The sequence below is a fragment of the Sander lucioperca genome, chromosome 5 (assembly GCF_008315115.2).
Source record: "Sander lucioperca isolate FBNREF2018 chromosome 5, SLUC_FBN_1.2, whole genome shotgun sequence".
NCBI lineage: Eukaryota > Metazoa > Chordata > Actinopteri > Perciformes > Percidae > Sander > Sander lucioperca.
The window spans coordinates 18003858-18029762 of NC_050177.1; the positions used below are offsets into that span (position 1 = coordinate 18003858).

Here is a 25905-nt window from a genome sequence, read left to right on the forward strand (position 1 = left end):
GAACTGCAATCTTCTGAAGGAGTTTGTAGTAGTCAACCACGGAGAAGGGAGGCATCTTGGTGCTAATTAGCTTTAGCTAAGTACCACGTTTCCAGTCACTGTAGGACAGGCTTGAGCTATTGGTAGGCCCCGCTCACGCAGAAAAATTTTGAAATATGGTAATAGCCTACTATGTCTACAAAAAATGTATATTCCAGTGATTTATAAGTATCCAAGAGCTCATCGTTTCTCACAGAGGAAAAGCAAGATTATCAGCAGAAATATGCAAGCAGAGGCAGGAGCAAGCAGCAAAGCATCCGCGCTGTAAGAGGGCATAGAAGCTAATAAATAAAGTAAACCCTTATACAATTACGGGGAAAAGCCTGTAGACATATTGAAGAGTTGCTTGTAATTAATGATAAATAATGTTTATATAAAGTAATGACTATAAAATAATGTTTCTGCAAGTTATTATCACATATTGTTTTTTTGTACAGTATAAAACCAGTATTAAACAGGAATGTACTGTAAATAGATTTGATAATCATATAAAATAAATGCCTTGTCATCAATCATCTTGTGAATTTACCAAAGAAAACCATATGAAAACAGTGGTTTTCATTTAAATTATGTAATTCTAAGGTATTTCTGCAATATTTTTCAGTGTTTGTTCAGATTTATACATTTGTTTAACATTCTAAATATGTTTTATGATTACAATTCTTCTAGTTGGACTGTGAAAATACAGTAAATGTACAGTAAATATCTTTATTTTAAAAAGTTCTTTGTAGAATAACGTCAGGTTTTTGACGTCATTTCACGGTAAGTGTTTGACAACTTCTGCTGCCAGACTTTTTACCGTTTTTTCACGATTGTTTTTTTAACGTTTCTTTACATTAAATTTAAGGTTTAACTGTAAAAAAAAAACACAGAAATATGCCTAAATTTTACACTCAGTAAAATGATGTTTATTTTTTGTCTTTTTACATAAAATTCAATGTAATTTAACTTTCAAGACCATTAAGCAATGGAATTATCCTGTTAAACAACTACATTGTCTCATTATATCAATTTACAGATTACAACCGTTATTTAATGGGGTTTTTTTTAATTCCAGTGAAATGATTTTTTTTTTTTTACAGTGTATAGTTGGCAGATTTGAAGCTGGTGACACGCTTCACCTCAGTCCCATTGATGAGAATGGGGGTGTGTGTGCTAGCTTTAGACTTCCTGAAGTCCACGATGAGCTCTTTGGCAGACTTTGGGCTTCTTCACTTTGTAAACCTATAACGTGCACAAAAAAGATATATAACACAATAAAGGAAAGGGAAAAAGCCAAAAATCATAATATGAGCACTTTAACGTATATTGTTTGTTTGATGAAACCTGCGATGACTTTATTTAAAAAATATATATTTGTAATGCTTTTTGCAAATTCATAACAGTACAAAAAAGGACAAGCATAACTTCAAAATGTATGCCAGGTGAAAACATAGCTCAACAATGAAGCCACCCAGATGTAATACTGAAAATAATACACATTTACATATATACAATATGAGACCACAGAAGAGTACAATAAAAAAGGTAGTCATGCCTCTCATTAGAAGGGGATCTGATATTAATAAGAGGTTAACCAATATTTTATTATAAATCTTATTTTTCTTCTAGAATTTCTAAAGCTGCATTTATGGATATGAAAGAAAAATTAGATTATAATAAAATATTGGTTAACCTCTTCCTTTCTGAAATCATAAAAACAAAGTACATTTTTAGAGGTGAAGGGACCATTTAAAACTGCATCAGCATTTAAGGTTGACGTGTCTTTAAGCAGTATTACATGAGAGGGTTAAATTTAGAGGTCCGTATATAAGCATCACTAAAGTGTACCCTTGAATGTAATATTGCAATTATACAGTACAACAACTTTATACAACAACGATTACCAACAAAATAAAGGTAATACTTAAACTGTATTCATATTCTGGAACAATTTACTCCCAAAATAAAAATTAAAAAAAAACAACAGACAGGATTTCTAGTCCCTCCCTGTTTAGTCAGCTAGCCAATTTGTAGAGATCGTGGGATTTCCAAAACTGAATAAATCTTGCACATATAAACACAAAACTGCTTTGCTAGCTTAATCGTGTTATAACTAAGACGTCTGTTGAACAAAATTATTTCATTCATTAGCATGATTGCCGTACTGTGTAGTTCAAAAACATCCCAAACACCAAAGTACAAAGACATAGCGGACCAGCTGCAAGCTTTTATTTTGAAAAGTAGAAGCTCGGGGACGGCACCAGGCAGGAAGGCTTGAGACGGGAGGCTCCAGGCTGCAGCCATACAGTCTGGCTTAGAGTAGAAGGTTGTGAAAGGATGTGATTTTCTTTAACATCTCTTGTCCCCTCTCTGTTTGGCAGGTCTGTTGGGTATGGTGGCCCACATGATGTTCACCACAGCTTTCCAGCTGACTGTTAGTCTGGGCCCAGAGGATTGGAAACCTCAAACATGGGACTACAGCTGGTCATACATGTGAGTACACATACAGCATTTTACAATCTGTAGATACAGACAGCAAAGATTGTGGTACAAGTGAATAAAATAATATACTTTGTAACAAGTCAACTTTAATTACATTGTTAATTTAGATCTTTAAGGAGCTTATTATGAATATTGAGTTGGCTTTGTGCCAGTGGTATTGTGGTATTGTCATGTTTAAACAGGAAAAGACTAAATACAAAGTTGGAACTACACTAACATTTCTAAATTAACTTTTATAGGTTTAACATGGAAGGCCATCAAAAATAGGCATGTCATTATTTTAGGTTTGTTAACTTATGTCATATTTCATGTCACATAATATTATTATTGCTTAAATGTGACAGAGATGGGGTAATTGTTATGTCAAGGTAATAAAATAATAAGACAAACTGTTTTGATTAAATATTTATTTTTTTATTTCAAGAAAACAAGCTTCTTTTGTCAAGTTCAAAGAATAAGTTTGACGACAATTTAAAGTTTAAAAAAATTGTCTTTTTATCTTGTTTTTTAACCTCTCTGGCTTCTAGTTCAGGAAGCACTTTTTAAATATTATTTAGTCCATATATTCAGCCCATTTGAAGGGAAATATATTATATCTTTAGAATTAATACATTATTCAGGTTTTAGTTTGTTTAGTTTTTTTCTTTTTTTTTTAAAGCTTCCTGTAGACAGGTGTTGAAAATTAGCAGTGAGCTAAAACACCAATGTAACTTTTGTCCATGTCAAATCTAATCTAATCTGATCTAATCTATATTTTTTTACAATATAACATGATACATCTGGATTAATAATGTCCAAGTTTGAATGAAGAAAAACAGGGTGTAGGGTGCATGCTCTGATTCTGATCATCAAAGAAAAAGTGTCATTGTGAACTCATTTTTTATTCTCTTTTTTTGTTAGTGATGCCCTTTCTGTTGTGGGTATCAATACACATTTTGGCCAATTGCTCGGCTTGCTTGCTTGTATTCCTAAAAAAAACTCTTTTTAGGCGAGTGATATATTACTGTTTTCTATTTTTCTACTGTTTTCTATATGATTTCTATAACTATAATTTTTGTAGTAATAATGTTTCTAGTTCCTATTTCTCTGTTCCACATGTAGGTATCAGACAGCGTTAATCAGCACTGCTCTGATTAGTCCAATTTGGAAGTAGATTGACTCTTAATCATGCAATCACCTGAGTGATGAATGTGTTTGTTTCTATATATTGCTTGTTCTGCTTTGTGATGGTGATTGGACAATGCCTGCAAAGATCTCTGTTAGACTGAAACATTGCACAATTAAAGTTGCTGGGAGTTTTTAAAACTGTGTGCAGATCTTTTTACCTGATTCTTGCCCTAGTTTAAAAGAAGAGGCTCTTTGTTTTATATATCTTTTAGTTTGGCATGGAGCTCCTTCACAGCCTGCATGGCATCCTCTGTTACCACCATCAACCGCTACACCAAAACCATCCTGGAGTTCAAGCACAAGCGCAGGAACATTGAGAAGAACCTGAAGATCAAGCAGAACCTGCTGGAACTGGACTCTCCGGAGCAGGTGTGGGACATGTACATCAGCTCTGTGCCAAGCACTGCCGAGGAGTTGCTAGATCTGTCATCCAATGGTCGCAAACTCTCCAACACCTCCATCTTTCTGGAGCTCAACAACCTGCCCGACCCACAGGGAGAGGAGCACTGCTAGAGGAGCAGCGTGTAGCATTTTTAAACATCAGCAGGTCATTGTCATGTTAAATGTAGTACAATAATATAATTGCTGTAAACTAAATGTGACCATGGTTGAGAGTTCTGGGGTCTCATTTATAAACGTGGCGTGCGCATAAAATGGGGCTGAAAATGCAACCCGTTCTCACTCCAAACTCGTAAAATAAGGACGTTTGGACAGTGGCTGTCAGTGGCTGTCAGCGTCTGATGCGACGAAAAAGGCGTCTTTCAGTGTGTTTGTGTAACGCACAGAGGAGAGCAGCAGTTAGATAGGATTTAGCGAGTAGTATGTAAGGGCGAATTTCCGCGTAAGGAGGTTGGTTGGGGTGGTGGATGGGTCAAACACAGGACTTTCACCCAGGAGACCGGGGTTCTTGTCACGCTTGCTATAGTCGTTTTTTTCTTTACGACCCATTCTTCCCGCGTGTCACAGAACCATACGCCCACCCACGACCCTTTCCTAAACCCAACCGCCCCATTCTTCCCGCATGTAACGGAACCGTATGCCCACCCACGATCCTTTCCTAAACCCAACCGTCCCGTAGTTCCCACGTGTCACGGAACCGTAAGCCCAACCACGACCTTTTCCTTAACATAACTGCGTCAAAAGGGACAGCAATAGTCCCGACCAAGTGCGTTTACTTAAAGCGCTAAAGGGACGACAATAGTCCCGACCAAGCGCGTTTACTTAAAGTGCTAAAGGGACGGCAATAGTCCCGACCAAGTACGTTTACTTAAAGGACAATTCCGGCGCAAAATGAACTTCGGGGTTATTAACAGATGTGTACCCACTCTGTCGCTCTCTGGGACATGTTTTCATGCTAATCGAATGAGTTTTTAGCTTGAAAGACGCTAGCGCGGACCGCCGATTAGCTTACAACGCTAGTATTCGGGGCACAGGGAACGTAAAAGCAAATCGCTATTTATACCACTAAAAAGGCTCAAAATATCACCAAACATCAATGGTAGCATAATGAGGGTTCCTAAATGTTAACCGAAGCATTGAGAACTTTGTAAGTGTACAGACAGTTTATTGAAAAGATAGATTATAAAGACATGCCGCCGCCGTCTTGGAAACCAGTTATGACTTACAGCTGGCGATGCAAACTAACATCAAAAGCAATTTGCTCAATATATCTGAAATAATTGCACTCTGCATAACTTGTCTAGTGTACTTACTCAGTGGATAACTGTCCATCTGGTCCCTCCGGTCTGGGTCGCCGAAAAAGTTTCAAGTACAGCCCTGTTTATCAGAAAGAGGAAATCTTCAGACTGTGCATCTCTTGGGCATCGCGACGCAACAGGTCCCACTCCTTGCAACACAGACACTCCTGTTCGGTGGCCATAGCTTCACAATGTCCGCAGGTACACCACCAGTTTCCCGAAGTACGAAAAGGTTGTGATTTATAAAAAACAAACTTGACGGGAGAATGTGCGGTCCTCCACGCAAACTCTGACCCATGCGTATGCACATTTTGGAGACAATGGGAATTGGCGACGCAGATGGTGAGGTGGTGAAGTCAGACTGCAGAAAGTAAATGTGGGAATAACGATTACTTGTAATATGTTCAAGTATTGATGCCTCACGCACATTTTTTCACTCCATATCATCCACGTTACCATGAAGATTAAATCCAGCAGTGCTATTTGCGCTTGTACTGAGTGATACTTGTTCCATAAACACCTTGTAAAATCCAACTCAAATCTTTAATAAAAACTTTTTATTAATGTTTAATCGGTGCTGTCTCTTATCTCGTTGTCCACTATGGAGCGCAGGAGGATGAGATGGCCTGACTGCATGGAATACAGGATAGCATCAAATACCCTACCATTAGATAACTGCAGAACACAGTGTAAATAACTAAATATCTGTCTTTAATATTGTACATATATCATCAAATGTCAAAGTCTGGAAATACAGCCGTTAAGCTCACGCGCAATCGTTACACTTAATGTCCTCGTTCCGAACATTAATACTGTTCGTAACAAAACCTGCATGAAGAAAAGTGTGTTCGCCTATTAGACTTTCGTCTTCAAATTGTATCTCGGGGTTGGGGATACCACTAGTTTATGCTGTGATTTTTGAAATCACAAATTGTTGTAAACATATAAATACTGCGGTGAACCCGTGCATAATGCTGCATGATGGCACTGCTGGCCCTGCAGGAGTACTACGGCAATGGAAGAAACAGGAGAAAAAGAGACTTCAGGGACCATAATTGTTTTATATAATATTCAACTTTATCACTAAGGCTTGTTTGGATATAATACATAGTACTGTTAAATCTTATCATATAGGTCTGGTATATCGAAGCTGTCCCCGAGTGCCGAAATGCCTGCCGTTTTGGAAGGTATTATTAATATAGGTAGTCTATAGATCAGGTTTCCCTACACTGTGCGAGAACAGGCTGAATTTATAATTCAATTTGCAGCAATTCCTGAATGTCTGAGAAGTTTTTAGCTTTTTCCTCACCAATTGTCATGATTCGGCATAACGAAATGACAACTGCCAGGGTCATTAACATACTGATCAGCATTCATGAGGTGCTTTGCATTTACTATTTATGGTTAAAAATGGGCGTGTACAGGACGGGATAAGAGGCTGATTCACGTACGCACACTTGTGGGTAATCTGTGATTTATAAAGGGAACATTGCTTGTAGATGTGCGTATGCACGGTTTTATAAATCTGAATTCTTTTTTGGCGTACGCCATTTTTGGCTGTTGGGCGTACGTACACTTTTAGTAAGGATCTTACGCACAGTTTTATAAATGAGACCCCTGGTGATTCATTACCCCACAACAACTGAACATCACATACTTTCCATTCTGGGGAAATTATTCCAAGATGCAGGTTTGAAGGACCTCTGTGTTATCACTAAAGGCTTGGTAACTGGTGTGATGAATCACAGAAAGTACAGCGGAGCTGTCAGGCTGGACAAGCATGTCTATGCAGCATTTATGAGGCTTGCCTGAAAAGGCTCCCTTCTGTGGCTAAAGAACAATCATTCAACAGAGCTTTTCCACCTAGAAGTAGCCCACTGCCAGCTTCCATGATGATGTCATATTCACATTGATTGTACTTTATCAGAAATAAGGAAGCCAATATAATCAGTTAGTTTTATTTGAAATAAGCAAGTACAACCAGAAACATCAAATGTCAACTTGGTTGCATGGTTCCTCACACCAATCGGCGGCCCCGTCGCTGGACGTCAGGTTGGCGCTGGACGTCAGGTTGGATGCCCCGTCGCTGGACGTCAGGTTGGTGGGACGTCAGGTTGGATGCCCCGTCGCTGGACGTCAGGTTAGGATGCGATTTATAAGATTATAAAGTACAGGAGATTTTATTATCTTATTCACATTTACAGTAGGCATAACATATATGTGCCACTTTCCATATTGCTCACATTAACTGCTGGGAGTCATTACCTGTGTTTACTGACGGTTTAAATCGAGCCTGAAAAGTTTAAAGCTTTATTTATCAAACGTCTCGAACTTATGTCAGCGTACAGAATGACCAGTGTGGCATACAGTATAAGAGGAAAAGGCTGTTTTCTCCTCTGAGTCATGTATTGAATCCCAGATCTGTGTCACAGGTTCACCATGGCTACTGACCTGAGTCTTTGTGAGTCTAGTTATGAGGGTGTAGTGCAGCGACAGGGATTGAGAATAACCTTTAACGTCTGATGTGTGGTCTGCTGGAGATAAGAGGAAAGGCCTTTCCAGAGAAATAAACTATCGCTTACACTGACACTGGCCCTATCTGAAACTCCTACTACTTCCTTCAAGAATGCAACACAAAGAAGTCGATCACACAATAAAAAAAGTTACAGGAAAAGGCTAGATTCGAAAAGATGATTACCTAGTAGGAAACAATGTGAAACAAATTGAAATCAGTGTGATCATTTATGTGAACCCTGACCTAAACCAATGTCTAGAGATTCCTGGTCCAGAATTAAAAAGGTGAGTTTTGAAGGAATGTAGGGATATAAAAGGTAATAGTTTGTTAAGTGATTAAAAGACCAATCAACACAACATCTTGCGCCGTGGTGTTGTAAAGTGTGTAAATGAGTTTCTGCTAATTTGATTAAATGCAACTTTATTAAGGAATATGTACCATGTGAGCACAGTATAAACTAAGAAGAAGTAATAAAAGTAGAAGTAATAGAAGTAAGTAAGGAGTTAAAATTTGATTTGGTACAGTAATTATAACCTGTGTTTTGTACATTTTTTAGAACATTTTGTATCATCCACAGGTTTATATAATCAATGCACTGAATTAATTTATTAACATGTCTGATACCACTGGTGAGTAATGAAGATCTGTGTATCATCTGCATAACTATGAGTATCGGCTCTAAGAAGCCAAAATATGACAAAACTGTCTCTTGTCAGGAAGGCCATAATATTTTCATAGTATACTCATTATGTGGATAAATGAATAAGTTTCACAATAGCAGTTATCAATGCCAGAGGGAAACTGCAAATGATTCACCAACTCAACTGTTGAGACAAATGGGATTAAGAAGAAAGAATGCTGGTTTTGGGCTTATTTGTGTCGTTTCTTATGCTATACTGTACATGCTATACATATCACACCAACTGAATTTTTACAGTTTGGGAATTACTTTAGGGGTTCAGTATCTTTCTCAGGGCAACTTTGACAGGACTCATGGTGGCTGGTCAAAATCAGTGTTACTGGAATTTATGTTGGTGGGCAATAAAAAGTGCTATATAAAAGATTTGGAGTTGAAATTTTGGAAATATTTTGTACAAAGTGTCTAACTTTTATGATCCCATCTCCTATCAATAGTTAGTCTTGCTTGTTTTAACCATGACCACAATCTTTACCTAACCTTAACCATGTAGTTTTAGTTGCCTAAACCTAACCAAATCTTAACCATAGTGGTTGTTAGGACCAATGTAATGTTTTGTGTACCTGGCTGTTTCGAGAAGCTTACTGTAATCAACTAACTCCTTTTGTCCAATCCCTGATTAGAAAACGCTCAGGGGATTAGACAACATTCATTCATGGCTTGGTTAATAAGGCATTGTTTACGTTTGGACTCTAAATGTTGAGATGATATTTAAACCTGTGGACCTTCAGTTGTGGGATGGTCTCCACAATTTAGTCCACTGTAGCTGTGAAGGCTCCTTTGTAAAAGGCTGTAGAAATCCAATTAAAACTGGAGCTGCACGATATGTAGAAAATATGTGATATGCAATAATGTTGAATATCGCGATAACGATATTACTTGCGATAAATAAACAGATATTAAAGTGTAGATCTGCATTTCTGCTGCTTTCATTATTCTGCTAAAATACAACAAATTGCTTGTTGAATTTAAAACAAACAAAAGGAAAAATTTCTAACATTCTTTTATTGAACAAATTGAACATTGAATATAAAATGCACCACTAAAAAGAATGACATGTAACTTTATAGTTACATTATAAAGCGCAGTTGATTTTTTTTTTTTTATTTTATAAATAGATTTTATTAATTTTTATTACAAAATAGAACATAACCAACATACAAGTGCTCTCTGTGTTCACAAAAATATCAAAACAGGAAGGAAGATAAACCACCATCCAAACCAGTATGACTGCAGGTAGCTCACAACTGTCCTTACCCCAAAAAGTAAAGGTAAAAAAAATATAATAAAAAAAAATAAATAAATAAATAAAATAAAAATAAAGAAAGAGTCTTACTGCCACCCCCAGCTGTCATAACAGTCACCCTATACACATACTGTGCCTTCTCTCATCCATGTATAGTGGAATTAAAATATAAATTATACAAGTACACAAGACAATAACAGGGTGGATGACGTTAATAAAAATAAACAAGTAGATGAAATAAAAACAGATAAACAATAAAATTGAATTGAAAGTACCTAAAATCAAACAAAACCATCAGTTCAACAAAAGTATATATACAAGTAGGTAGTCAGATAAGATCAAAGCGAAAGCAGAGGAGGGGAGATCCAGAGACTGGCAATGGCAGATATAATAACATAAATCATCCAGCGAAAGTGTTCCAGTCTAAAGCATATCTCCCCTTATTTACAGTGTCCCGGAGGGACGGGGGTAAGTACCTCAGAAAGGCTGACCATGTTCCCTCAAATAAATTATCATCCCCTTTCATTCGTGCAGTTAAGTCTTTCTAAGGGTATGACTTTATATGTTTCTTGGTACCACTGTGTGACAGTTGGAGGTTTGTCACTTATCCACTGTTTTAAAATACATCTCCTAGCCAGAAACAAAAGTTTGTCACAAAGTTTAAATTCCGTTCTGCTCAAAGATAGTGTTTTTGAAGGCAAGCTTAATATGAATAGGCCAGAATCCTTTGTAACTTTAAGTGAGAAAATTTTACTCAGTTCCAGGGCTACATTACTCCAAAACCTTGCAATCAAACGGCACTCCCAGAAACAGTGAATGTATGTCCCAACAGACAGTTTACACTTGATGCAAAGGGGAGAGTTCAGATTATCCATCTGGTTAAGAATGAATGGTGTTATGTGGGATCTATGGAGTATCTTATATTGGGTTTCTCTCATTCGGTTGCAAATAAATGTGTTTTTTGCAGAGACTATTGCTTCATGCCAGTCATCTTCGATAAATTGCCCACCAAGATCGCGTTCCCACCTCTGTATCACCTTCCTTATATCTGATGGGTCTAAGGAGTAGAGCAGCGAATAGGAATGAGAGAGAAAATGTCTTGTGTCTTTTCGATTCAGTATAAATAAATCTATATCACCGAGAGAGGGAGTGCCTGTGTGGAGATTTTTCACCTTTGACAGAACAAAGCCACGGAGTTGGAGATACCCGTAAAAGTGTTCAGATGCAATGTTGTATTTTTGTTGAAGTTGTTGAAAGGACATCAGTGTATTACCCTGGTATACATCCGAAATAAGCCTGATGCCTTTCTTATGCCAACTATCAAACATACTATTATTAATTCCTGGGGTGAACTCATCATTCCTAGTCACAGGCGTTAGTGCGAGAGATGAAGCCTTTTCCCCAGAATGCTTTGTAATATCTCGCCGGACTCTGATAGTGTTGTAAATAATAGGGTTACGCTTAATGTCTGGCGACCTCTTTTTTCCGTAATTTGTGAGTTTGCTCAAAAGGGAATAGGGAGAGGAGAACCATTCATCAATACCCACTTCAGATTTTAAATGAGACTGGAGCCAGTCCCAGACTATTCGGGTGTGGCAGGCCCAGTTATAATATCTCAGATTGGGTAGGGCTAAGCCCCCTCGTTCCATTGGCAGTTGTAAAGTCTTAATTCTGATTCTGGGTCTTTTATTGTGCCAAATAAATCGTGAAAAGGCCCTTTCTAGATCCAAAATAACCGTCTTTGGTAACCATAATGGTAACATCTGCATAGGGTAAAGCAACCTGGGGAGTATGTTCATCTTTATGAGACTGATTCTGCCCATCCAGGAGAGGGGAAGATCATGCCATCTCTCAAGGTCATTCTTAACTGTTCTGATTGTAGGTACAAAATTAAGTCGCCTCAGGTCCTCAACATTGGGTGACACTTTAATACCGAGATAAACAAAGCCTGATGTGGCCCATCTGAACGGGAAATTCGTATCTGAGCGTGTGCTATCGTAATTCCCCAGGGGCATGGCCTCAGATTTTGTGTAATTAACTTTATAGCCAGATATGGAACCAAATGAGTTGATAATTGACATAGTAGCCGGGACCGATACCTCGGGCTTGGAAAGAAAAAGTAAAACGTCATCAGCATATAATGCTATCTTGTGAGTAGTCTTGCCCAAAGTAACGGCATGTATTTCCTTACTATTCCTAATGCGTTCTGCCAGTGGCTCCAAAGAGAGGGCAAAAAGGACGGGGGAGAGCGGGCAGCCCTGTCTTGTTCCTCTACCGTGCGGGAAGGGAGAAGAGCGCATGCCATTGGTCAAGACACAGGCCTCTGGAGAATGATAAATAAGTTGTATCCAATTTATAAACTCCTCTCCTAATCCAAACCTGCTCAAGACATCCCACATGAACCTCCACTCCACTCTATCAAACGCCTTTTTCGCGTCCAACGATATAGCTAGTGCCCGGTGCCGCATCTCCAAGGAGTACTGTACCACATTAAGAAGTCTCCTCACATTAGAATACGAGAACCTTCCCCTGATAAAGCCTGTCTGATCGTCATTTGTGAAGGTAAATAATCTCCAATCGTCTGGCCAGCACTTTAGAAAGTATCTTGCTGTCCACATTTATAAGGCTGACAGGTCTATAAGAACCGCACTCATCTGGTGGTTTATTTTTCTTCAGGATTAAAGAGATATTGGCTAAATTTAGAGAGGGAGGGAGACATCTATTCCTGAAGGAGTCCAAAAAAATATCGGTCAGAGGGCCTACCACAACTCTGCTCATTTTTTTATAATATTCCGGCCCATAGCCATCCGGCCCTGGTGCTTTCCCACTTTGAAGTGTGCGAATAGCATCCAGGACCTCTTCCCTGGTAACCGGCCTATTCAGGAACTCCCGCTGTTCTTCTGTAAGAGAGGGAGACTAATTTGATCCAGGAAGGATTTTCTTAGATCATCCAATGTATTGCATTCGGTGGAATATAACTTGTAGTAGAACTGTCTCATAATATTGTTAATTTTTTTTTATTCATGAGCTTTGTCTCCATTACTATCTTTAAGTGATGATATTAAATTGATGGCATTTCTTCCCTTTGCCATTCGGGCAAGCAGGCGGCCAGGCTTATTGCCGTGTTCATATAGCCTCTGTCTGGCAAAAAGGATAGAAGCCTCTGCTTTGCTTGGTAAGAGTTGATTAAGCACCGATCTTGCTGCCTCTAAGTTTTTAAGATTTTGTTTAGATGGAGACCCTTTAAACTTGTTTTCTAAATCCTGGATCGAATGTTCTAATTCCAATTGCTTCCTGATTGTATCCCTCTTATGAGCTGCTGTGTAAGATATAATGGACCCCCTCATGAACGCCTTAGCCGTTTCCCATAACAGGGAAGGATTTATACCTGGTGTGTTATTTGTTACCATAAAAAGTTCCCATTGCTTCTCCAGAAAATCCAAAAATGAGGGGCTACTTAAAAGTGAGGAATTAAATCTCCAGTGGCGCGTGGAGGGATCGAGATAGGGAATAGTCATAGATACCGGGTTATGATCAGACAATGTACATATTCCAATTGAGCATGCTTTGACTCTATCCATTACCTCTCTAGACACTAGAAAATAGTCGATTCTTGATAGAGATTGGTGGGGATGGGAGTAAAAAGTGTAGTCTTTTGCCGTTGGGTTTATAATTCTCCAGACGTCGAAGAGACCTAAATCCGCACACAGCTCCTTCAGCCTAGCGGTCTTTTTTGACATAAAAGCAGGTTTTGATGGAGATTGGTCAATACTAGCATCCTGAACACAGTTAAAGTCTCCCCCAAATACTGTGAAGGGGGTTAAATGTGAGGCTGCCGCTGCAAGCAGTCCAGAAAAGAAAGAGGGCTCGAATGGGATGGATTAGGGCCATAGACAGAACCGATGAGGATACGCTCCCCATAAAGGAAACCTGAGATAATAACAAATCGTCCCTCATCTTCCTTAACAACCTCGTCCAGAGTAAACGGTAACTTCTTATGAATGAGAATGGCTACTCCTCTACTACGTGAATTGAAGGATGAATAGAACACCTGGCCTATCCAGCTTCTCCTTAATTTAATGTGTTCCACATCTGTCAGATGTGTTTCTTGTAGAAGGGCGATTTGTGCATTCTCCCTCTTTAATAAAGAAATAATCTTCTGCCTTTTTACAACATGGCCGACCCCCTTGACATTTAAGGAAATAATCTTAATGTCACTCATGGTTGTTATATGAAAATAAGATATGCCAATAATGCACTGGCCAAATAAGGTTCGGGGTCCTGAGCAATGAAAAAATACTTATATATTCGGCAGGGTATAATGGTGGTGAGGAGGTAGTCTTATAATTCAGAGCACTGCGAACAAAAGAATTGCCTCTGAACGATAGGCATTGAACACAGAAAAAGGCCTCAACAGGCCTAAGAAAAAACAAAAAATACATCCATAATGACCAGGTTTGTGTAACAGTTACAGGTGGTTGTATGACGCTGAAAGCGCAGGTAACACCAAAGAAGAGCAACAGCTTCAATCTCTTCAAAAAACTCCCGCCCCCACGACCCAGATAGATTCACATCCCTTTAGAGCCCAAAGATAATAATTAAAGCTCCTCAGGGGTTATGATGCTCTAACCACAGCTCCAGATTACAGACATCCCTTTTTTATCAGACTAGGCTTAATTCAACTTTTACCCTTTTGGGTTAACATCACAGCCGTTAAAGCCCTGACTAATCATATAAGTGGAGAATGGCTATATTAGCTAAACATTTATTTTTATTTTATTTATGTTTTCCTAAGCTTAATGTGCACAGCTGAATTTAGACTAATACTGCAGTTCAAACTAAAATTACAGAGTGACGTCACGCCCCAAAATATACTGTATATTTACCTAGCGGTAATCATTGCAAAGTTCACGGCAGTCCATCCACAAATGCCTGCGCAGCTCGGAGGGACTGGAAAGCATGTTTCTCTCCGTTGTACGTGAAGGTTAGGATGGCGGGGAACCGCATGGAGAAGTGGATGTTCAGTCCGATCAGACGTTCACACACCTTGTTGAAGTTGCGCCGCTTCTCCTTTACTGAAGCTGAGAAATCCTGCTGAATGTACAGCTTCTGTCCCTCATATGTCAGCTGCTGTCTCTCCCTCAGTGCAGCGATGATCTGCTGTTTCTCCCCGGAGTTGTGCAGCTTGATGATGACGGGTCTGGGGCGATCGCCGCGAGCGGGTCCCAGCCCTCTGTGCGCCCGGTCGATCTTAATTCTGCCCCGTTTAGTATCCAAGTTCAGTATTTTCGGCAGCCAGCGTTCAAAGAAAGCAACAGGTTGCTCACCTTCAACTCCTTCCTATAAGCCAACAACCCTGAGATTGTCCCGTCTCGTCCTGTTCTCCAGGTCGTCTGCTTTTTCATTCAGAGTTTGTAACTTCTTCTCAACTTCCCGGAGCTTGTTTTCAGTGGTAGCTAGCATGTCCTCCAGTGTGGACACTCGGCCCTCAGCTTCGTCCAGTCTTTTACTGTTGCCTTCCACCCGGGTTGTCAAAACTTCCAGTGTGTTCGTAAATTTGGCCAGCTTCTCCTCTAACAACTTACCGATGCTCTCAGTAACTTCCTGAACTAGCTGTGAGGAGTAGCTACCTACACCGGAGCCGCCATCTTGCGCCTCAACGTTCACTCTGCCTCTCGTCGTTCTTTGAGATTTACTTTGAGTTTCGGGCGGAACCGAGCCACTTTCCTTGCTTGACATCGTTAGGAACCTTAGAGCGGTCAGCAAGATATAAAAAAGCCAGTCTGTGGTGGATAAAATTAAAATTACGGTCGATGGGAGCGGGAGCTCAGCGTCAGTCCGACCTCTCAGCTCAGTGACGCCATACCAACCCCCCTGATGTTTTTTTTTAACTAACACAAAAAATATCTGAGAGGCTATCGCGATATGTTGCAGCGTTTCGCAATATTTGATATGTTGATGGCGATTAAAAAAACAATATATTGTGCAGCGCTATTAAAAACAATAAGCACTAGGATTGAGTGTCAGGGTCAGTGTGCCATGCTGGTCCCTTTGCTCAGGAATGCAAAATCTCAAACTGGAACCTCACATCTTCTACTTAGGTGGTAGAGCGGGCGTCTACCAATCGCAAGGTTGGTGATTCAATCCCTGGCCCCTGCAGTCTACATGTCGAAATGTGTCTTTGTGGCAAGGCACTGAACCATGAGTTGCTGCGCTATCGTTCTGTGAATGTGCATGAATGTTTATCTGATTAGCATGTTGTATGGCAACCTTGGCCACCAGTGTATGAATGTGTGTGTGAATGGTGAATGTAGTGTTTTAAGTACTCGTTAAGACTAGAAAACGCTATATAATAGCAGTCCATTTACAGAGCAAAGAAAGTGGCTTTACCTTCAGAACAGGGAGAAAAGATATGTGGCAATCATAATGTTCACATCAAATAGCTGACAAATAGAAAATGTTCCCGGTAGTATGAGCACTCAATTGTTTAAACACAAGAGCCTCAAAGCCGTTTCCCATCGCCTGCAGGCAGTGTTCCGCTCTGTGTGCCACTCCCAAGAGCTGGGAGGAGGCCATGGAAGGTGGTGCCTGCTTTCCCAGTCTCAAGCCCACACAGGTGAACTCCTGTTGGGGAGGAATGCAGCAGGGAGGGGGCCTTGACACACAGAGGTGTGGAGCTTTTAACTTCTAATAGGGTGGGGAAGAGATAGAGGTACAGGAAGTACCTCTCTCCGTCACAGCCACTCACCTGGATACTGATTGGAGAGAGAGAGTGTGTGTGTGTGTGTGTGTGTGCAGAAGCTAGTAAAGGAGGGATCAAGTCACAGTACACAGTCACTCAGTTGCTCTGAGTCTCACTGTCTCTCATATCTCTCCCGTACACACTTAAAAACTCCTGCACACACGCGGACACACACACACACACACACAAATCACACAAATCAACTGACAAGTTGGACAAGGACAAATAAGTAAAAAAAAATAATATTTCCAGGTCCCACCCTGTATTGGTCCCTTCCTGTAGTCATTTTTCACATTTTATCATGCCTCAACAGGCACTTTATTGTTAGTCTATATGAAATTAGCTATATGCCAATAGCAGATGGTACACCAATTTAAAACTGTATGAAAGGAATTACTTAGCCATCTTTTTTATTCCAGGTTTTAAGATATCTGTCTTTAAGATTTCTGCTTTCACCCCAATCAATAGAGGTGATTGGATTTTCGTGTGTCATGCTTTCCACAATCAGAGACCCCATTACTGCATAATCAACGGGTAAGGTTATTTTCTGAAAGTACAATGTCTTTCTGTTCTTCAGCTCCTTTCACAAACTGAGGTGAAGCTAAGGGGAGTGTTCCTGTTCACTTTCTCAAGGGCTTGACTGAGGGAAAGTACAGGTGGTTCAAGTTACACAGTAGTCTGCAGAGATATTACTGGGGGAGAAAAGTCTCTCTCTACCTTTTTGCTCCCTCTCTGCAACAGTGAATTATAGTCGTACTGTACGTGCATGAATGTATTTGTTTGTGTTTCTGTTGCAGGAAGGAGATGGGGAGATGGACATTACATCTCTCAGTGGGGCTTGGGCTTCTAGCTGTCCTGTTAACCTGCTGTTATGCTGAAGGTGAGGAAGCCCAGGCTCATATCTCATAATTTTATTTCACTACAAGTTACTTATTGACATGCTATTTTGTATGCAAGTAGTAGCCTCAATAGGATAGTTGGCCATGACTCACAACATGTTTTTAGTTTTAGAGACTTCTCATCAATGTTAGGAGGGTATTTTACAGTAACTGAATCAACAATTATTTGTCTAAGTCATTTATCAGGGAAATTTGAACCTGAACGTTCAAAGTAATTAAATAGATTAAGTAGTGTATACTCAAAGTTTTAGAAAAAGTTCTTCTAACTTAATTTTGTCAAGTTGGTGTAACAACTTAATAGAATTAAGTAATTACATGCTAAGAATGATTAAGTCCTGTTATTTCTATTGTTTCAAATAGGGATGATTTAAAAATAAACTTAATTTATATAACATATGCTAAAATACAATAAAATCTCAAAGTGCTTCACCAAATAAGTAAAATCGATCATAACAAATAAATTGTAATCAGCCTATTAAAACAGTAACAATTTGATTGGGGCAAATGGACTGAAATGCATTAGACATTAGTGGAAGACAAAAAAAAATGTATTTTTAAAACTAACAATTTGATTGGGGCAAATGGTCTGAAATGCATTAGACATTAGTGGAAGACAAAATGTATTTATTTTTTGTATTTTTATTGTCATCATGTTAATGTAGCCTATATATTTTTTATTTTTACTTAAGTGTTGAGCAGCTGCAGGGATCATTTTTTATGCCAAGTTAATCTGATTAAACCTCCGAAGCAGAAGGTGGCGCTAATTTGCATACTACACTGATTCGCTTGCAGCAGAACGTTACTAACTACGTGGCAGCAGTCAGCATCACTGGACTTACTGTAAGTTTTGAATGTTAATATTTATTCACTTTTACTTCTTTTATACATTTGTTTATGTGTTTGTCTCAGAGACCGTAGACCTTCTCCAAGCCCCCGCCCTTCACTGGCTTATCACGGGAGTCTTGTAGTGTATTGGTACCTTGGTGACGTTAAGTCAGATATAGAGCTACTAAAGGGCTAGCCACTTATCATGACCACTAACATTACACACTCCAGCAGCACAACTAGCGACCTACAGTGGTAGGTCGCTAGTTGTGCTAGCTGGTAGTGACCAGACTCATTGAAGAATTTGACGCCGGATGAATCTAGCAATCACACGCTCATTCTCCGCTTGGAGGTGGTGTTAGAAAATTAGTCGTTAGTAGAAGCACTAACAGACACCTCGTATGTTAGTAGAAGCACTAACAGATACCTCGTATGCGATAGTTAGAGTTTTTTGTTGATGGAAACTTTCAATAGTGCACCACTGAGGTCCAATATCATAAAGGGCATGAACCATAGACAGTATATAAGAATGGACCAACAGATCCCGTTGCTCTGGACGGAGACCAGTGAAAGATATTAGAAGCACTTTTCCGGTGAGCGCTGAGCGTTACTGTGCAGCTTCCAACTGAGAGAGATGACATAAATGTGACGTGAGCAACCTGTCTGAAAGTTGTAAGTTTTTGGTAGCTGTGTCAAGAGAAATCTCAATCATTCCCAATCGTGCAGAGACGGAGAGCGTAGGTATATGTAAGGAGATAACATGGACACAGGCTAATTATTTCTAACTAAAATGCTAGTTAACATTAGTAATTAAACTTAAACAGCTAATGTAAGTCGAAACTACCTGCGAGCTTCTCCTGTACTATACGGCAATTCCTCTACTATGCGACAGAAAGTCGCGTGGTAATGACACAATCGTTAGCCTATTTTATATACAAAAACGTCTGCTGCGGAGCCATAACGTGAGGTACAAGGTAATGGAGCATTTTATACATTGTCGTGTTTCTTTAGAAATAAACAATGGAAAAATAAAGTCTTTAAACGTTTCAGATGCAAAGTTGTCAAAGTGACGTCAAAATGAATGGCAGTCAATGGGATGCTAACGTTGGGTGATCGTTTTGTAGCATCAAAATGGCGCCATAGGAGGTTCGAGCTCTGAAGCAAAGCTTACCCCCTTGGCATGAACGAGCATAATAGTGCCTCAAACTGAGTTCCTACACTGCAAGTCAGCGTTCTCTGTAGCTTCTAGGGACGCTCATTTTAAATTATGTGTGAGCAGACTGAGACACAGAGATTGCTGCTAACAGAACACGAGCCAACTGCCCGTGCCCGCCCACTTGTGCTGCATCAGTTTTAAAACAAACGACCCTGCTGGAAGCAAGCTGCTTTTCATGACAAAGATGAATAAATTAAAAACCCTTACCAGTAAGGCTTTAGTTTGTAGAAATGGCATTATTGTTGATTAACCATGCAGTAAAGTTCAAGTGCTGCTTCTTTTCTTTACAGTAATGTTAATTTTGCTCGATGGCTTTAGTAGCTTGACACTTTGGGGATCAAATGAAAAGATCATAAACAGGGAAAATTTATAAATGGCAGTATTTATAATTTGACACTCTTTGAATGCTTTTAATTATTCAGTTTCAGATCAGTTTATGCCTTTGCATCTCTCTGTTTGTTTCAAGAAGTTAAGACAGAGTTAAGGAAGATAACTGGAGATGTGATAAAGATACCAGGTAATCCAATGAATGTGAATTCTTCTATTAACCACCCCTCTTTCTCCCCCCCCTCTCTCTCTAAATACTAGGGGTGGTACGGTTCACAAAATCCACGGTTCGGTTCGTATCACGGTTTTAGGGTCACGGTTTTCGGTTCTGTACGGTTCTTGTTATTTTTTCTTTTAATCTTTAACACTCCAGAAATATACTTCAGCATATTATATATAGCTAAAATTTGCATATTGAATGCATGTTGCACAATACATGCACACAGTGGCAGTTCTATCTATTGTTTTATTTCCGCTGTCATCATAGGTAACATGAAATCCAAAATGTTCCCACACACCAGACTATATACAACGCTGGCGAAGCCTTCAACTCCGGGCAGCCTTCCTCATCTCTCCCACTTGACATTTCTGCATGTGACGTGACCTGCAGCAGCAGCACTCTGCACTCCACACTCCACTTGAGGAGCAGTCAGCTCGGCACCTCTCAAAATCTGACGAAAATCTTTTAAACTGACCTTTGTCGATCAAAAAAGCAGACAGATTCAGCAACTGTATGGCTTATTTCTCGCTTAAAATGTTTTCAGAAACACTTTTCGGTGAACTATTTTCGTAAAATACGAGATCGTATTCAGAACGAGACGCCATTAGAGTCTGTTTTGAAATTTGGGAGCAGCAAGAACCATGTGACGCGTTCGTCCAATCAGCTGCCATGTGTTGCGTTCGTCACGCTCATCCCCCTCGTCGTTTCCAGTAAGTGTTTTAACATAGGTGTCGAAAGTGGGCACTACGGCAGTAAGTGGTTAGTGCACATTAACAGTGTACTGACAAACCGTGCAGCACACACACGCTCCAAACCGAGACAAGCGAACCGAGCGGTTCAGATGTTTTTTCATGAACTGAAATTTTAGTTTTTTTTTCTCAGACAATGTTTTATTGTGGTAACCCTAAATCATACACACTCCCACATACATATATTGTTTATTCTACTTGCCTGTTTGATCAAAATAAAGCTTTTTGCCGTATTCAAGTCAAAAATGAATGTGTTCTGTTCATAAATACCATCTTCCTAAGTGGTATTTAACCATTGGCACTGCACAGATCATATTTTACTTAACTTTGTATTTGCTTGAAAAAATTGTTGAAGAAGTAAAGAAGACTGAGAAGAACCTGCCCCTCATTAGAAAGATGATGGAGACCACATTTCCCCTACGCCGACAGACCATAGTGATGTCCTGCCCACCAGTGAATGAGCTCATGGACCTCTGGCCTGCTCTCAAAATAGAGTCTGAGGTAATATGGATCAGCTTTCTCTTTTTGAGAGAAAATTGTGATTCTTACTCATTTGGCCGCTATTTTCTGCTTTATAAATGCGTGCTCGATTCTTCAAATTGAACTGTGTTTTTTAAGTGTTGATGCTGTATTCTCCTCCTGCTGTTATTTCAATGTAGTTGTATGCAGAGTTCCAGTGGATTACGAATCATAACCTGCACAACACATTCTATGCTGAGCTTGACCGCCATCTTCCTCGACTGATGACCTTATTCAGACAGAAGACATTAAAAACTGGAAAGACAGCAGATGCTCTGGCTGAAATTTTAAAAATCCACAATGAACAGGTAAATAGATTATTACACATTTCATAGGTTGAACCAGTGGAACATTGAACAGGTTCAATGATACAAATGAGCTTTGTGAATTTTGCAATTAGTCCACTTTGTGTTTGCCATTTGTCTGATTGCATTAAAGCCCATGTTGCAGGTTAACCACCACTGTTGATTAATGGGTACATAAAGCACTCAACATATGTATATCATTGTTAAAAATGTCACCAAATAGTGTTAAAGGCCAGTTTTTACCGTTTTAGTCGTTTAGTGGGTTTTTTAACGCAATTCGGTGATGACGTCACGTTGGGGAGACGTGCCTCAGTCTAGTACTAGAACTATGGTGACTGACTGGGATGAGGAAGAGGTGGAAGAGGTGTTTTTACTGTCAGTGAATAGCACAGACGTTTCTGGATTTTTCAGAACCTGCACAGTGAGTCTCTTTAAGTCACTAACATATTCTACTGTGTATTATGTTAACAGTTCATTAAAATACTAACATGTGTAGGGCATACAGTTTTCGTGTATGGTCTGTTTTCTTTCTCCTCACTACAAATGAACTGTATTAGCGTTTTGTTCAATGTTCAGTAAAATATTTTCTTGTAAATGTCCTTTAGCTTGGTTTCAGTCTATCTCACACCATTTAGATTCTCTTGTAATTTGGCTGATTCACGTGTGCAGAACATGAATCTTATGTTTTTCGCCTCTTACAATGAGACCCAGGCCTCCCTTTTAAAAGAGGTATTGGAATTCAATGGGACTTGGTTAAAGAAAGATAAATGATATGTCATCTGTTCTGTTCCATGCAAGTTTGTGATTAGTATCTCTTTTTCATTCATTCAGGACAAGTCTGATGAGCCAGAGCTTGATGGTGTTGCAGTAGGCCTCCTTACAGTCACAGGGCTCTCAAGTTTTGAAGACAGGCAAGAGTGACAGCTAGCTTCCTGCATTCTGGTGAATTTGTTTGTACCTATTTCTACCTTTTTCTGAATCAATTTATGCTGGAAATGTCTTTTTGTAAAGGGAAACATAGATTATAATCCAAATATAAAAACATAATGGAATATATTGCAATAAGGCTCTGAGGCATTCTGTATTGCTTTCAACTATTTATTCTCCTGTAGATCGACTTTTCTAATTATATCTGAGTCAGCACACATGTAGCCTAGGCATCATTTACTCCTTCCTCCTGTTTTGCATCTTTTGTTGAGGAAGTAACCTCCTTAAAAGGTGACAATTATTCACCTCAATGATACATTAAAGCCCATGTTGCAGGTTAACCACCCCTGTTGATTAATGGGTACATAAAGCACTCAACATATGTATATCATTGTTAGAAATGTCTCCAAATAGTGTTAAAAGCCAGTTTTCGCCGTTTTAGTCGTTTAGTGGGTTTTTTAACGCAATTCAGTGATGACGTCACGTTGGGGAGACATGCCTCAGTCTGGCACTAGAACTATGGTGACTGACTGGGATGAGGAAGAGGTGTTTTTACACTCAGTGAATAGCACCGAGTGAAAGTCAATGTTTTCTTTATATCTAGTGACAGTGATCATGCCGTTAGTTCAGATAAGTACCGGTAAACTTATCTAGATCTAGAAATAGAAGGCATCATGCTAGCATTGGGCTAACTTGCCAGTCAGTCTAACCTGTGAAATCCCCCGACGTTGTAAACACATTTTCGATTAGATATCTCACGTTTTGATGGACCCTACTAGCTCCAGTAACAACATATTTGCCTAGTGTTTATTTATTACTTGGATGGGGATGCTGTTCGGCTTTTCACAAGTTTAGACAGCTAGCTAGCTAACGCTACACCGACGTTTTGCAAACGTTAGCACAACAGCGTTAGCCTAGACTGCTAGCTAGGTAAATATTACGACTACTTTCGTTGTTTCCTATATCTGCGTCCACGTTGTCAACATAAGACATTTGGCGTTAGTGCTCCTTTTGTATCATAATTGTATTGAATGAAATGTTAAGCTTCGCTCCTACGAGATGGGTGGATTTTTGTTAGGTAGCTATGTTACATACAAAGTTAACTGGCTATAGTTAGCCTGTGCTAGCGGAATTAGCTAACGTTGCGTAGCCAGCCAGCAGCTTCGGCAGTAGTTCCGGCGAGCTAACCACGACAGCTAACACATCCACAAGCGTCTCTATTTCAAACATCACTGCAGATTGACTGCTTTTAGCAGCAGAGGTTGATTGTGGGCGACAATACTGTCGTGGTTAGCTCACCGAAACTAATGCCGATTGCCGAAGTTGCTGGCTGGTTACGCAACGTTAGCTAATTCCGCTAGCATACAGGCTAACTATAGCCAGTTAGCTTTGTATGTAACAAAAACCCACCCATCTCGTAGGAGCGAAGCTTAACATTTCATTCAATAACATTATGGTACAAAAGGAGCACTAACGCAACATGTCTTATGTTAAGGTGACCAGATTTCTGAGACAAAATCCGGGGTCATTTTCAGCTCAGAAGCGTAAATACCTCCAAAAAGGTAATGTTTTTATCTTTGTAAAACTTAAAACGGGGACACTGCCCCAGGGGGGGTCACTAGACCTAGAGCTCAGGGGGAGGGGGGGGGGGGGGGGCCATGGGCATGCTCCCCTGTAAGAAAATTTTGTCCATTTTAACATTTAAATGCATCAATCTGTTGCACTTTGAAAAGAAATTCAGAGGTTAGACTTGATTATTCTTATCTATGGATGGAAATATTTGTGCTGTAGCCTGAACTATTTTGCACTTCAGAATTTTAACCATGCACACACAGGTTGAATAGATTTTTTCTTCATATTTTTGCATTAATGTTACTAGGAAGCATACCAGTAGAAATATATATTCATATTTGTGAGTGGAATATAAAAAACTTTAAATTACTTTGTCTGGAATCTGGCAATATAATAACCATTATGGTGGGATACATTGGCTAACAAAAATGTCTGTGTTGACATACATAGTTTACATGAGAATACATTATAATTTTGGCCCTTTGGCTGAGTCTCTATCTGTCAGAGGAAGAGCAGGAGTGCGGTTGTGAAGAAGTTGGTAATTTCATGTTGCAGATTAATACTTTTGCATGCACTATATCCGTGTCACATTCTCATTAGGGGCTGAGCCCCCCTAAAGGTCTGATCCTCGAATCGCCCCTGCTGCTACTTCATACTTGTACTCCACTACACCTCAGAGAGAAATGTTGTAATGTTTACTGCACTATATTTATCTGACAGCTTTTGCTTTATTGCTTCACGCTGGGCTTGTTTCTGCAACAGCTCATTGAGTATCGGATACAATTAAAACTATTGAGGAAATATTTTCCTTTGACAATGGTCCAGTATTAAACGAGATCGCTGCAGTCGGCAACGGTGAAACAAGCTACAATGTAAGTTAATAGGACGTCAATTGTGCCGCTTGTATTTACTCGTTTTGCCACTGACAGTGTCTGACAACATTATGGAAAGGATTTCTAAGGAGGTCGATCTTTCTGTTAAAGAGTAAGATCCTTTTCTAAACATAAAAAGTCTGCGAAATTGTATTCGCTAAACCCACCAGACCAGACCACCAGACAGAAAACAGTAATTTTAGCATTGTAAAATGGGCATTCTAGAACATCTCTGAGCTCTGAGGCTTGCTCTGGCTGTCTTGAGCCTGTGAGTGTAGGGTGCACGACTATTTCATTCCAATTTCGGGTCTGTCAGTCACAGTGAAAACCGGGGACATTTCCGGGGACATCTCCAGCCGGGGACACGTCACCGAAACCGGGGACGTCTGGTCACCCTATCTTATGTTGACAACGTGGACGCAGATATAGGAAACTCCGAAGGCAGTCGTAATATTTACCTAGCCAGCAGTCTAGGCTAACGCTGTTGCGCTAAAGTTAGCAAACGTCAGCGTAGCTAGCTGTCTAAACTTGTGAAAAGCCGAACAGCATCCCCGTCCAAGCTGTGTTTCACTTTCCCTCCAATATTATTATACACATAATAAAGACACATGGACTCGGTCGAGACCAAAAGCCATATTTTGCAACACCAGTGGCAGAGACCGAGACCATAAACAGTGAACAGAGACGGGGCTTTCGTCTGTCGTCTCCCCAATGTGACGTAATGCAATGCATTGTGGGGGAAAAGAGAATCATTGCAAACCGCTGTAAAATAGTACTACTTTTTCGTATTTTATTCCGTTTTGTGATATCCATTGTATTTGATGTTGTTGGGTAACAGTTTAAATGTTTATTACCAACAAGCAAATTGCACAAATTCATTAGAAAAT

At 39.7% G+C, this 25905-nt stretch overlaps 1 protein-coding gene and 1 long non-coding RNA gene across 2 annotated transcripts in view; both read left to right on the plus strand.

The window, feature by feature from the left end:
- LOC116067482 (germ cell-specific gene 1-like protein) overlaps nucleotides 1-4305 on the plus strand; it is a 54363-nt gene extending 50058 nt beyond the window's left edge. The window contains exons 4-5 of the mRNA XM_031323928.2: nucleotides 2403-2514; nucleotides 3903-4305. Of these exons, the coding sequence (XP_031179788.1) occupies nucleotides 2403-2514; nucleotides 3903-4203 (413 nt within the window). The 3' untranslated portion in view covers nucleotides 4204-4305. The remainder of the gene's footprint in view (nucleotides 1-2402; nucleotides 2515-3902) is intronic.
- A 15680-nt stretch (nucleotides 4306-19985) lies between these two features.
- Nucleotides 19986-21587, plus strand: LOC116067507. The gene is made up of 3 exons (XR_004109232.2): nucleotides 19986-20044; nucleotides 21187-21324; nucleotides 21483-21587. It is a non-coding gene; the product is annotated as an uncharacterized LOC116067507 (long non-coding RNA).
- Nucleotides 21588-25905: the final 4318 nt, after the last annotated feature.